Source organism: Phoca vitulina, unplaced genomic scaffold, assembly GCF_004348235.1.
Source record: "Phoca vitulina isolate PV1807 unplaced genomic scaffold, GSC_HSeal_1.0 scaffold2, whole genome shotgun sequence".
NCBI lineage: Eukaryota > Metazoa > Chordata > Mammalia > Carnivora > Phocidae > Phoca > Phoca vitulina.
Window position 1 is genome coordinate 87,127,960 of NW_022589705.1, and position 13,994 is coordinate 87,141,953.

Here is a 13,994-nt window from a genome sequence, read left to right on the forward strand (position 1 = left end):
ATTAATTTATTCTGATGTGGAGAGCTCTGGGTTGTAAGGGTCAGTAGTCCAGTAGCTATTGAACGTGAAGCGAAAGCTAACACTGTCTCTGATCCCCGAGGCCCAGAGTCACTGCTCACCAACCCAAACTTGCATTCTCTGCTGAAAACCCAAACTGATATTTTTGCATTTGCATTGAACTTGGAGTTCCCTTGATATACCTGTGCTCTCCACCTGGGACACGTCTCTTGATTCACTTTTTTTTTTTTTTTTAAACAACAGCTTTGTGGAGGTAGAATCCACATACTGTAAAATTCACCCTTTGAAAAGTGTGCATTTCAGTGGTTTTTAGCATAATCAGAGTCGTGCGGCCATCTTACCCCACGCCGTGCTCCTGAGACCAGGCGGATACCCCATCTCCACTAAGTCCCACAGGCTTCACTGTGACTTTGCACCACACTCGCGCTTCACTTTCTGTAACTCGGCTCGATGTTAGCTCCTCTCATGTCTTGCCTGGACTCCCCTGCTCCCTCTGTCCTCCTGGGGGGCTCTGGGCGGCCCTCCTCTTCGTTTCCATAGCATCCAGTACTCCTCCTCCATCGCACATGGTATGTGGCTACATTGTTTTTGCCACTCTCTCTCCTCCTAGACTTGGGGCTCCTGGAGGGTGGGAACTCTATCTAACCCCTCATACAGTTAGGTGGGTTTTATCTCTTATGGGCCAAAGTGGAGAGGAGCTCTTGATCCAGAAGACCCAGCCAATGAAGAGGACACATGCGTGGCTCCTAAGTGGAGCTGACTTCTCCCCAGTAGGAAGAATTACAGATTATTCTTTTTTTTTTGTCCATGCGTAGCCATTTTCTCTAGATGACTCAGTGAAATTAAAACAAAACCTGATGAGACATCCATCCAGTGGAAGGAATCCAGTGGGAAACGTTGTGGCCAGCCAGCCAAGATGGTTTTATGCTAAGAGAAGGGAGAAAAAGGCCCTGACTTGTTCTGCGTATGCCTCCCATAACGTGGCACATCAGTGCTGGCCTCCAGCCCCGCTCACGCACACAAACAAAAACAGCACGAACAATTCCACTTGAAAGGAACCAAGCGCATCACTGGAATTTTGGTAGACTGTTAGGGTTGTTTCGAAGTTTGTGGTCTGGAGAGTTTGGGGAGAATATGTGGTGGAAAGAGCCGGAAGTCTGGCATATGACTCAGTGGCTGCGTGGCTCTGAGCTTCTGCTGCTGCTTCACAGGGTCTTTGGCCTCCTGGGTGTGGGGTGGGGGGGGGGGTGCTGGAGGATCCTCCCGCGGTGAGCTGGATGGGGCCTCGGCAGGTGGCGGTGGGATTGCTTTGGCCCGCCTACCCGCACCCGCTCTGGAAATCTGCCCCTCGGCCAGGACACACGGGCGGGTCTCCGGCACTTTGTCCCCTCGGCGAGCCCTCCCAGCTCAGCAGTAGGGACCTTCTGCGTTTCCGCAGCCTTGCCCACCTGGCAGCGCGCTTCTCGTTCAGGTGGATTTCCGTGCTAGCCCATTCGCAGCTTTCAGGAAGGCTTGGACGGGGAGGCTTTAGCCTGCGGCCCGGCCCAGCCCTGAACGCACAGGGATGAGGAAGCGGGCTGAGAGCTCGCTGCTCTACCCTCAGGCGGCTGTGAGGAGGGAGGTGCACGGGGACCTAATCACGCAGAGCCCACTTGGGCCAGGCGCTTCTCTCTGCCGCCATCCCGCTGGTGATGCTTTCGGCGGGGGTGTTCTCAGCCCGCGGTTGCTCGCCAGGCCCCGTGCTAGGGGCGGCACCGGCCGCGTCACCCCGCTGTGCCCCAGGGCGGTCGTGCGGGGCCGCCGCGATGGTCAAGCGAGAGCCGGCGGGCGAGCTCGGAGGAGCGCCTCGTGCGCCGGCAGCGCTTCAGAGAACATCCGCCGCCGCCAGGGTCCCAGCCTGCGGGGACGGAAATGAGGCTGGGGGGTCCCCTGTCCCACCCCTGAAATCACATGGCCTTCCCGAAAAGATCGAATTCCAGACGGGTGGTTTCGGGTAGCTTTTACCTGGTCTTTTCCCGAAAGGTCAAGTGATTTATAAGAATGCAGCCAGTGCGGTACTCCCTTGGCAACGGAGCCGTCCAGCAGGAGGGCCACAGCTCTGTCCACGTTTGCCGTTGTGTCGCGGGCCGGCGCCAGCCCCCCGGTCTCCGGAGGGTGGCCGTCCACCCCCCTGGGGCTGAGAACTCGAGTCTCCGGCGGACTGGGGGGCTGTTGGTCGTGGAGCCGCAGTGCCATCCCCGTCGCCGCCGTCACTCAGGTGCGCTCACCCTCGCCGCCAGCCAGCCAGCCCCCGGTTCCCCCTCCAGCAGAGGCAGGGAGGAACATTTTGGGAGCCTGCTTCCCACAGAGTCTGACTCGGACTTCCGAAGATCAAACTCTGCCCAAGGGACCATGTCAGCAGCACTGGGAGCCCTGCCAGTGCCAGGCCCCACCCCTGTCCTGAGGGGAGAGACCCTGTCCTGAGGGTGCGAAGGTGCGAGGCCCTCACCCTGGACCTTGTGGCCCGGAGGAGCATAGGCTGGGGAACTGCCTCCCTTCTGAGGCTTTGGGGCTGCATGGAAGAGGCAGGGGTCATTAGGTCCCCGGGGGAGAGCAGCCTGGGTTGGGATGGACTGTGCAGGACGTTGGGGCCCCGGCTCCGCTCGGGGCGGTTGCCTGCCCAGGCTGCAGACACTTCTCCGCACCGAGGCCACAGCGACTTCTGTCTGGTGACTTTTCAGCCTCTGGCTTTGTGAGGTGTTTGTGTATTGTGCTCTGTCCTCAGGGACAAGGCCTTAATTAAGAGGAGCAGGCAGGTTAGAAGGACCCTGACTTCTCTTGACTTCCCTCTACCGGGGGAGGAGTGGTGCCCCTGGCCAGGGAACGGTTAATTTAATTAGGCTCCAAGTGCCTGGTTCATCCCCTTCGGGGAAGCATAAGGTTACATGTGGACAACAGGGGCCTTGTGTGTGAGCCTGCCGTTGACTCACAGATAGCGACTTTAATTTTTCTTTTCAATTTGCCTTCTCTTTGTTCTGCCCCTTCCTGACCCTTCCTTTAGAAAACTGTTCTTGCCTCTTATTCCAGGCCGTGAGCTTCTAGAAGGCAAAGCTTTGGAGTCTTGAGTATGAATGGCTGAAACCCAGCCCAGGAAGTTCGCCTTTATTATTTATCCCTGGGGTGGTTTGGGGCACCTGCCTAAGAAAAGGAAGCCGGGAGGGACTTGTTTCTTGAGAAAGTTCTTTGTTGTTAATGGCATGTGAAAAATTTGTTTCTAGGTAGAATAAAATATTTCTTATCAAATGATTTCCTAGTGTTGGCCCTGTTGGCCAGCTTCATTTAGACCCTGAGGACTGTGCCCCCGGTGACCAGTTGAGTACCTGATGTGAGCAGGTCCTTAGTCTGCTGTACCAGCCTCCGGAATCTGAGGTGCACACGGTTCATCGTATCGTAATGTTTCTGAAATAGGGAAATTGCTTCTTACACTTCACGTGTCCTTCGAATGCTAGCCTCATTAATCATACATCTTAATTTATAGACATCTAATGAAGGATAGAGCCTGTACTTTCATTTGAAGAATGTCATTCTTAGAGTCAAGTGATAGCTTAGTTGGAAGAGGGCTGGGTCTGAAATGGGAGGGAGGGACATCACCCCTGTCCCTGTGTGTGTGTCCGTGTGTCTGTGTGTGGTTGGGGGTGGAGGACTGAGTAGCCTTGGGTTCAGCAAGCGCAAAGCGCCTCTCTCGCCATGCTCGGCGCCGGGCAGTGGGCACAGGGTCCCTGCTGAGGTCCAGGCGTGGCTGGAGGGCTCCGTGTGGGCAGGGAGCTCCACCGCACAGTCCCTTCGTGTTGCTGGTTCCCTGTCCTGGGAGGGGTGGCCTTGGGGCCTCCTGCCACAGAGCCTTTGTGCCAGCTCCCATGTCAGTGCTCCCCTCTTTCCTTCCTTCCCATGTCATCACTGTGCCACCTCCTGGACCCCCGAACCCCCACAGGCCCGCCCTTGCCACCGGGATGGCTCCTTGTGCCGTGTCGGTGTCCAGTGGCTGGAGCGTGTTTTGGGCGAGCAGGCTGTGTGTGCCTGTCTTGCCTGCCACTGTGTCCTTGGCACCTAGCACATCCCTGGCTTGGGTACTCGGCGTGCACTGAGTGGAATGAATTTCTCTTTGAGGCGGGGACTGTAGCCCGCGTTTCTGAGGTTAAGGAGGGGTACACTCAGCCAGGAAGTGGCAAACCAAGGATTTGAACTTGTGTTTGATTTCAAGGTTGGTGTTTTCCAGAATGCCACACTGTAGGTTGTTTCTGACACCAACATGTGTGTCGCTACAAACACTCCCTTTGGTCTTGTATTTCATTTTTATGTTTGTTTATTTTTATTAGGGAAAAAAAGGGGAAAGTTTGTAGCCTTAGAAAAAATAAAAGGAACAAACCCAACTGTAAGCAGAGACCTCTGCTGGCCGCCCGGAGCTCCGGCATCCTGACACTTGGCTGCCTGGGAGCAGGCGCTTCGAATGCGGGGAGTGGGGAGCGGGGAGCGGGGCCAGCCAGGCCTCTGCCCAGCCGTGATTTCACCAACATTACTCATCTGAGTGTGCGACCCAGCGAACAGGTCTGTTTTCGATTCTTATCTCTCTGGTGGCGGGCACGCAGCCAGCGGGCAGATCAAAAGATGGAATGTGTTCGTTGGGCCATTTCTTTTTTTAAGGAACCGAGCTACAGGGGTGCACTTCTTAAGGACAGTGGTGCCGTGGATTGGATTATCCATGGAGTTGAACTGGTCTGGCTTTTGTGCTTTTTAAAGGGTTCATCTCAAGTTTCTTTTTCTGGTTGAACAATTGTTTTCAAAATTAATAACTAATGGAGAAGGGGAAGAGGTAAAATAGAACCACATGGCGGCGCAGACACGAACCTCACTTGTGGCCGGAAGCTTCTGATTTGTATCTCTCTTCATGGGATCCACTGTTGGGTTAGGTGGTAGGAAAAGCCTTCGGTTTGGGGCGACAGCAGGAGTGGATGTAATTTTTACTCAACCAAACTGTTCTGTATCTCACGTGTGCTGTCTCAGACCACTGGCAAGTAGCGCTGCGACTCAGGCCCGGTCTTTCTCCGAGGCCTGGCTGACCCTTCTTTAAAACAAGGGTTCTCTAACTGTTCTACGTCGAGGGCTGTTTTGAAGAGTAGAGGAGGTGATGCGGGGAGAGGCTAGAGTACAGTGCCTGGCGTGCACTCCCAGGTGCGGACTGTGGCAGCCTGCTCATCCTTATCCTCATCATTATTAAAGGATCACCTGCGGCTGGGGCTCAGGACATTCCTCCTGGGGTTTTCCCTCCCTGTCCCAGTTCACTTTATTCCTCCCTCCTCCAGCGCCGCTCCCCGCCCCGGGGAGCCAGGCGATGGTGTCAGCTCCTCGGGTGTGCAGGGCATGGTGCTCCCTGCTCTCTGGGGTGTGGCCTCAGGGGAGCTTGGGGCAGCGGAGAAATGGATTGGCGGAGCCCTGAACCCCACCGCACCGGGACGGTGCTCCGGCCAGTGCAATGTTGTTTACTGTTCCAAGTCACTTAGAATTAAGTTCAGGTCCCCCCAACAGCGTGGACTGATCTCACACCTTTGGTGTTATCCGAACATTCCTCACAGAGGCCGTGAAGCGGTTCAGACAGGCAGTTGGGACAGAAACCATCCGGCCCTCGGGTGTCGGCACCAACCACGTGTTCTTGCTCGGGGGCAGTGGAGCCGATGACACATGCACCCCAGAGTGAACTCTTGGCTTTGTTTGGACCTGTCCTTTCATTTAAATTGCTCTGCAAACTCATGATCCTTGAGACTTAATGTGATTTCTTCCACTCTTCTAAGCACGTGACAGAACTGAGTGGGGGTAGCCTTGGGGGTTGAGTGTCAGGAGAGTGCCGGTAACTCATTGATGAGAGATAAACTGCCTTTATTCTGAGTTTATAGTAGGACCTCGATCAGTCAGCAGATGTGCTGGAGCCCCCACCACCCCACGCATGTCACCGGGCTGGGTCTGGGGCACGGGACTGTACCTCTCTCGGCTCACAGTCAGCACTCAGTCTCCGAGAGTGTTAAGGAGCGAGGAAGGAGTAAAGTGATAGCTGACGGCAGGACTAGGACAGCCATCCCCAAAGCTTTTGGGATTCAGTTGACGTCAGTGTTAGTACAGGAATTCCAAAGAATTTGGCATCTTGGTAAAGAAGTCGGAGTTTGGGCTGGGTTCTGAAGGGTCATAGGATTTGAGAGAAGAATGGGGATGGGTTGCCAGGTTTAGCAAATGAAAACATGTATCCCGTGTATTTGAGATTCATTGTGTATCTGAAATTAAAAATGCACTGCCTAATCCTGTATTTTCTCCAGCAAGCCTATAAGGGAGGATATTTTTAGGCAGAAGAACACATGTGCTAACTTGCCTTCGCAGAGAGCCATGAGCAGGACAGGGTGGTGTTGGGAGGCTGCAGGCAGAAGTGGGGGGTGAGATGGCGTGGAAGTGAGACAGGTTGGTGGGTAGCGCGCCAGATCTTGACGAATGCGCCCTTGGGCAGCTGCTCTGGTACCAGTCTGTGGGCACACCATGTCATCTGCACTTCTCAGTCCCCATGATGACAGGAAGATAAAAGAACACTTTATCTTTGGTCAAAGAAACAGGACTGATGGAAGGGAATACAAAGGTGTGGTCCAACTTGAAAGTTTACCCAAAAGGCGAAAATTGTGCTTGCGTGGGTGAAGAACCGGCTGGCCGTATCACGTCCCAGTTGCTTTTCACGGAAGGGCACATCCTCCTGCGCCTTCAGGAGTTTTCTGTGGTCTTCTGCACGCTGCTGTAATTTTGTGGTGACAGTTTAGATATATCTTCTTCTGGGGTTGGTTAGTACCTGGCCATGGACTTTCAGGGGTGGCTGGATGTGGGAGCTCAGATAATATCACCGCTCAGAAGCTCGTGCGGGTGCGCTCCTGATACCAGATTGGGCAGCGGTGGAGTGGAGGTCAGCTTTGCCCAGACCTCATGGGATTGAGAAGTTTCGTGACCAGAATAGGAAAGGTAGGCTGGGCAGGCAGCGGGAGCGGCTCTTGAGGACAGCTGGTGGTACCACAGATCCACGCTTTGCACCCTTGTTAGCTTTGTGCTTTGAAGAACATGAGTTACAAAGTGGGAGGAGTGGAGTCTCTTCCGGTTCTTTACACTGACCTTGAAAGTTATCCTGATCTACTTGGACAGGCGGGGAGGGCTGGATCCCATTTTCTAGACCAGTGGCTGCCACATTTTTTAATTTCACAGGCCAGAAACTTTTTTTTTTTTTTTAAAGGCGGGGGTAGTGTGTGGAGAAAGAAAAACAGAGGAAGAGTAGGTCACTGGGTTGCCAACTTTTAAAACAAAAACCAAGTGACCTATCATTTCATAAAATTAAAGGCATCTTAATACCCTGCCCCCAGAAAGCATTCTCCAGATAAAGGGTGAATACGTTTAACTATATGAAGAATTTTATGTCATTTTGATTATAGTCTTTCTTTACCTGAAGTATTTTCACAAAGCAGTGACGTTCGTATCACAGACCGGCAGCATCCGGTCTCCAGCGAAGCTCACTCACTGTGTTTGACACACAAACAGCCAGCACAGAGGCTAGAACCCAGTCTCTTAGTTCCCAGTCTCGCCACCATTGCTGTGCTGCTCGGGGTCACATAGTAATAAAAACGCCGGACTTCAATTAAAACGCCAGTTCTCTTTGTCTTAGGGCTTCTCCACCACATCGCGATTCATACCTGAGAATATCTGGTTGGAACCACACGTGAAGTTGGTCACTGGTGTCCGTCAAAGTTCAGTTCTTGATGACCAACTCTTTTGGTAAAGATCCTGACTGCACACCAATTGATGAACTTAAAAACAAAGCTGACTGGTGTTTGGGAGGCTCCACGTTGTAGAATTCCTCCATCCCATGCACATACCGAGCACTCACTGTGTCCAGCACTACGGCCATAGGCACCGGGGATGCCACCGGGAACGAGATCGATCCCCACCCTCGCGAAATCTACATTCTAGGGACGGGGGGGATAGACAACAAATAAATTTAAACCTCCTTTCAGTCAGTATAAGTGCCAGGAAGAAATTATTGAAGTACTTCCGATCCGTGGATCAGCCTTTTGGACAGCGGCGCAGCGGAGCCTGTTTCATACCAAATCCCATTGTCTCGCGAGCTGTCCTAGGTTGGGGGATGTAGCTGCAAAGCAGCACGACGGGTGGGGAAGGGGAGACAGCTGGTCACAGGCAGAACTGGGGTTCAGAAGAACCGGATTCCGAAAGGTCCGTTTTTATCCAGTGCCTGGAGCCACCGGTGTGGTGAACTCAGGTGGGACCCAGGCTGACGTTGCCGTCGAAGACTGCCAGCAGATGATACTGAGTACTGAGGAGGCAGGGTGGGCATGTCGGTGTCCGTCACTAGCATGCATGCGTCCCCCCGTGCTGGGCGCTGGACTGAATGCCGAATGCATGGTCTCGTGGGATTCCCCAAATCACAGTGAGTTGGTTTTATTTCCCCTACTGGACAGATACGGAAATCAAGCCAATAGTGCCAGGGCCCTGACCGGTTAGAACGGGGTTCGAGGCAGAAGTCAGGGCCCAATAGGGAAGCTAAGGCAGCAGCCCAACAGAACAAATGGTGATGCTTCGGGAAAGGACTTGTCCGACAGGCTGGCACAGAGGTGCTCAGGGCCATTTCACCAGGGCCCCCAGCAGTGAAGCAAGACTGCTTCCAAATCCCAGCTGCCTTGGGTGGAAGCTGTTAAAGTCTTCCTTGGCCAGGACTTTCTTCCAGGTTCTGTGGCCATTGGTTGCTGAGCGGGGAGGTTATTTCCCACCTTCAGTGGGAGGGGTTATTTGCCACCTCATTATGCCTATGGTGTTCACTGTCCTTCCTCTTCGCTGTCTATTAAATCAGAGTTACCATCAGAGGGGGAGATTTGTCTAGTCTGTAAAATGGGCGTAACACAGACCTACTTCACACAATGAGAGTGAGCTCTCAGGTAGACAGCATGCCGTATGTAAAGGCCCAGCACAGTGCAGCATACACGGCAGACGCTTGGAAATGGGAGGGGGTTGATGTTCCCATCACCAAAACTAACTTTGAGAATCACCCCGTTTTGGGGCACCTGGCTGGCTCAGTCGGTGATGCATGCGACTCTTGATGCCAGGGTTGTAAGTTCGAGCCCCATGTTTGGTGTAAAGATTATTTAAAAATAAAATCTCAGAACAAAAGAAAAAAAGAGCCCTGTTTGTGTGTGGGGGGAAGGGGACACGGGCGGGCGGCCCAGGTTGTGTACCGGAGTTACTGGTGCGCATATCTCTTGTGGGGCCAGATGACCCGCACTGGTCCGTGTAGAGGGAACCGATTGTTTCACTGAGGCCAGAGCTTTTCGAGACAAGGTCTCTGTCCTCCAGCTGTGCCAGCTGGGGCCTTGGGGCTCAGCAGAGGGGCCCAGGGAAGCCCGCGGAGGCCGGGTGGTCTAGGAGGTGGCAGTCCCCTGCCCCCACCTTTCTGGGGGCGGTCAGGGTCTTCGGGAGGAACACAGGAGCTGCTGTAGCAGTCTACCCCCCCTGCTGAGAGGCTTCTGGGTATCTTTGCCGTATGATTTAACTTTTCCATTTGGAAGGGCTTTTGGTGCAGTTGGCAGCCGCTGGCCTGGTAAACGATATGGTGGGGCCTCCGTAAACCCAGGGCCATGAAACGAGTAAGTCAGCACATTGAGAATATAGCATGGAAGTGACTCAAGCCCAAAGGAATCCGTTTCTGAAAGTGCTGCCATCCCTTCCTGGAATATTTTGGTGGAAATGGATGTTTGAATTGGGAGGAGGAGGCCAGCAGCCTGGTTACTGGCGGGGCCATGTGTCCAGTTCAGCAGGGTTTGCCCTGGGAGTCAGCCCCACCTGGCCCAGGCCCCCGGGCCGCCCTCCTCCTCAGCGATGCAGCTCCACGTGGGCCCACCTGAGATAAGCCAGCTGGAGCTCGGCGCTGTGCCAAGCTGGTGTGAAGCTACCTTTGCGGCAGGTAGGGTCGACTCTGCGAGCCAACCTGGTAATGCTTGGCCCGGGGCCTGGAAAGTATTGGAAACTCCACCCAGCATGGGAGCCTGTGGGAGTTCTCCAGCACGGACGGGTTATTCTCAGAGTTCTTTGGATTCCTATGTATTTCAAATGTTTACCTTCTTCTCAGGACTTGAGCTTGTACTTTGCCCACCAGAGACCAATACCAAGCACATACATACTTAAATGTACCAGACCACCCTGGTGACCAGGTAATTAAAGCTGCACGCAGATTTGGAAGGGAGGCTGTGTTGGAAATCACGCTCTGCTGTAATTCAAGAACAGGTTTCTTTATGGAGGGACACAGTTGGTGTCAGACACATGTGGAAAAGAAAAGAACGGGCCCAGGATTCTGGCAGAGTACCAAGGGCCAGATGTTAAATGTGCTGACCATGATGTGGCTCCGGTTGCCATTAGCCAGCCTGGGTCGGACGTGTTGTTCTAACCCCGGTTCTGCCTTTTCCTTTCTTTCCACCAGGTCCCCAGTCTGTGCGAAGATCTCCTGTCTTCTGTTGACCAGCCCCTGAAAATCGCCAGAGACAAGGTGGTGGGAAAGGATTACCTTTTGTGCGATTACAACAGAGATGGGGACTCATACAGGTGAGTGCCCGGCTGGAGCCAGCCACTGCCGCCCGGGCCCACTGAGCTCTGGCGGCCTGGCGGCCCGTCAGCCCTCGTCCTCTCTGTCTTTCCTCCCGCTCTCCCTCCCTGTCCCCGTCCTCCCATCCGTCCTTCCATCCAGTCAACCAGTAGATGTTTGTGGAGGGCCTCCTGTCAGCATTGGAGACCCAGCAGGGAACAAAGGGCCCGGCCCTGACAGCGCCTCCAGGCTAACGGGAGAAGGCCCTTGCTACAGCGCGGAAGTTGCATGACGTCCTGCTGAGGTTGCGAGTACAGGGTGCGCCCGGTATGGGGATCTTGAGCACAGGGACGGCCTGTGTGGGCGAGGGATTTGGATGAGGCTTTGTCCAACAAGCACACAACTCTGCTTTCTCTCCCCATCGCCGTGCTGAGGGCTGTAGGTGACGAGGCTGCCGTCAGTCCTTGCGCTGAGCTGTCACGGTGCTAGACCAGGACATGCACCTCGCAGCTGATGATCCTGTGTTGTGATTCATGCTGCCAGGGCCAAGCTTATTCGGAAGTTGAGGAGAGCATAGAAGAGGCTGGGGAAACTCCAGAAAAATTTCCTGAAGGAGGTGATGTGCAGGCTAGGTTTTTAAGGGTGTCTAGGAGTTCTTCCTGTTGAAAAAGATCGGGAATCCCTAAACTATCCAGCATTTCTGTGATGGATTGCTGTAGTCAAGGCCTTGGAGAATGGTGGAGGAATGCAGTCTGCTTTAGGTTTATTTAGAGGCCATAGAACCTGGGCTGAGTCTTAAAGCTTCAGCTTAATGTTCTCCGGGGATAGGCGGGGGGTGGGCAGAGTCTGAGGGATGGAAGCAGGGAAGGCAGCCGACATCGGCTCCAGACCAGCACTGCCCCCTCCCTGTAGCAACGAGGCCTTTGACAAATTACTTGTTGTCTCTGGTCTTTGGTTTGCTCACGTATCTGGAAATACGAGCATTCATTCTTCCGGCAGAATGCGCAGTAACATCTCTGTCAGTGTGTACTGTGTGTGCGGGGCACTAGTCTGAGTCCCTCTTCCGTGGAGCTGCAATCCCAGTGAGGAAGCCAAGTCGCCAGCAAATGCAGAAGTGACAGAGACTGGGAAAAGTGAGTCAGGAAAATAAAAAAGGACGAGGGGCAGGAGAGGCGGGATGGAAAGTCAGGGAAGGCACTTCTGTTAGTGCTAACACGTGAAACGGGACTTGGGTCATGTGCGGTCTGGGAGAAGAGCCTTCTGGCGCTGAGGCGGTGGGGCTTGATCAAGCTTGGCAGGAAGGCCGGAGCGGGAGGTGAGGTCAGAGGGCACAGCAGGGCCAGTCGTGCCGGGCCTTGAAGGACGCCGCACGGAGTCACCGGGGGTTACAAGAACTGACACACGTCAAGGCTGAAGGGCATGGAACTCGGTGTGAATTACAAAGATTTCGTTAATACTGACTTTTCAGAGAGACCAGACAGATGTTTCATAGTTGTGTCCCTTTGCCAGCTTCAAATGGACGTTAGGTCAAGAATAGACCAGAGACCCGCGTGGAGATGGTGAGCAGTCGTCGGACTTGCGGTCCGTTCTGAGAGCAGAGCCAGCAGCGGCTGTGCGCGTGGACGGGGGTGGAGGGCGACTGCAAGGCTTGTGGCCTGAGCAGCCAGAAGGCGGGGGCCACGGTGGGTTGAGGTGAGGAAGACTCTGGGAGGAGCTGCTGGTGGCATTTTAAGCCTGAGAGGCCCATTAGATGGCAGTGGAGATGTCCAGTAGGCTGCAGATAGCCCCGAGCTCCAGGAGTGAGGGCAGGATGAGGATGAGGATGAGGTGGACACACGGATGCTGAGCAGCCCTGGGGTAGATCGCATTCCATCTGGAAGGGCCAGTCACTGTGCGGGTCATGGGTGTAGCACCAGGTCCAGTCCTCGCTGTAGAGAAGTCTGTGGTGGCCCTAAGTGGTCTGACGGGCCAGGCAACATGCCACCAAGGGACAGCTGGCCCCTCCGGGCATGGGGTTCAGGGGCAGCTTCCCGGAAGCGGCGATCCTTGAGCTGAGTCTTGCTCAATGTCGTCATCGTATTTCTTGTTTCCACCTGCAAACTCCGGTTCGCTGTTTACGGCAGCTGTTCCCCGGCAGCCTGGGGACGGCTGGAATTGTTTCCATGGCCAGCGTCCATGCCCGGGCCGGGCTGCTCGGGACTTGGTGCCTGCGGCCCCTCCGGGTTGTCCCGCCGGCTTCCGCGTTCCTGGGGCACCGCCAAGAGGCCTGGGGGGACCTCAGCCAAAGAGGAGCCCGGGGTGTCAGGGCACAGGACTGTTCTTTCCTTTTTCCCCTTCTCGGTATAAAACTTCAAGGTCTTCTGATTCTCCCCACACATTTCCATCCTAACTGTGTTTGATCGTTCACTTAAATAAGATCCTTATGGCGTGACCACTGCCTGCAGCACCGTTTGAAACCTGTTAGCTCAAACAAAAAGCGTTCTCTGAGGGAAATGAAAGGCCTGACTTTTGAAATCTAACCATTCCTGTCCATCTGTCTTTTTTCAAATGGCCTCCATTTAAGCTCTTAAATGTGTTCTGAGTGCCCCTTCCACTAAGAATATTCTGGGTAATGTTATGATTTTTTCCCCCAGCTACAATTACCCCGGCTCCAGGACTAACGGCTTCAGATGCTGCCGTCTGTGAGCCAGGAGAAATGGGAGTTACAGGCTGCGTGAAAATTCCAGGCCCCCGGTCTGCAAGAGAGAGGGACTCTTGTGTCTAATCAGGTCGCCTCTAAATGAAAGCCAGTTGGAGAGGGTCTTCTAGGTCCACAGGAAGGTGAAGGCTGTGTAGCTGGGGGAACGAAGCTCAGACCTGGGGGTATGCGGAGAAGTCCTGAAGGGGGCACGTCGGGGAGGGGGGCCTCGGAGTCTCTTCCACTAGCCCCTGGCAAGCCTAGTGGTGGGGACGGCACCCTTCCACTCAGTCTTTGTCTCGGGATCTGCTGGGAGGCCTTTGTTGTTGTTTTTAGGTGCTTAGGTTTCCCTCAGAAAAAGCAGAAGGTGGCTCCTTCTCTGTTGGTTTGGAGGACCACCAGCAGAATCCCCTTGGGTCTTTCTTTTCCACCCCATGCCAGAAGGCTTTGGCCCATCACCAGCGCTCACTGCCCAGGAGCTTGTGGTCGGCGCTGGGTGGGGGGCGGACAGCGCAGGCTCCTTCCCCACATGCCCTTGCAGCCTAGGGAAGTGGGGGGGCTGGGGCAGCTGCAGGAATCCACATCCGTATGTGAGAGTGGGGGGCCAGGAGGCTGTGGGGGCTTCTGGGGGAGGTGCAAGGATTTTGTCACCTTTTTAACAGC

General features: G+C 54.4%; 1 protein-coding gene across 2 annotated transcripts in view; it reads left to right on the forward strand.

Annotated features, from left to right (window-relative positions):
* CAPZB (capping actin protein of muscle Z-line subunit beta) overlaps nucleotides 1-13,994 on the forward strand; it is a 128,692-nt gene that overhangs the window by 76,709 nt on the left and 37,989 nt on the right. For both annotated transcript variants that reach the window (XM_032392363.1, XM_032392374.1), the window contains exon 3: nucleotides 10,553-10,674. In XM_032392363.1, the coding sequence (XP_032248254.1) occupies nucleotides 10,553-10,674 (122 nt within the window). The remainder of the gene's footprint in view (nucleotides 1-10,552; nucleotides 10,675-13,994) is intronic.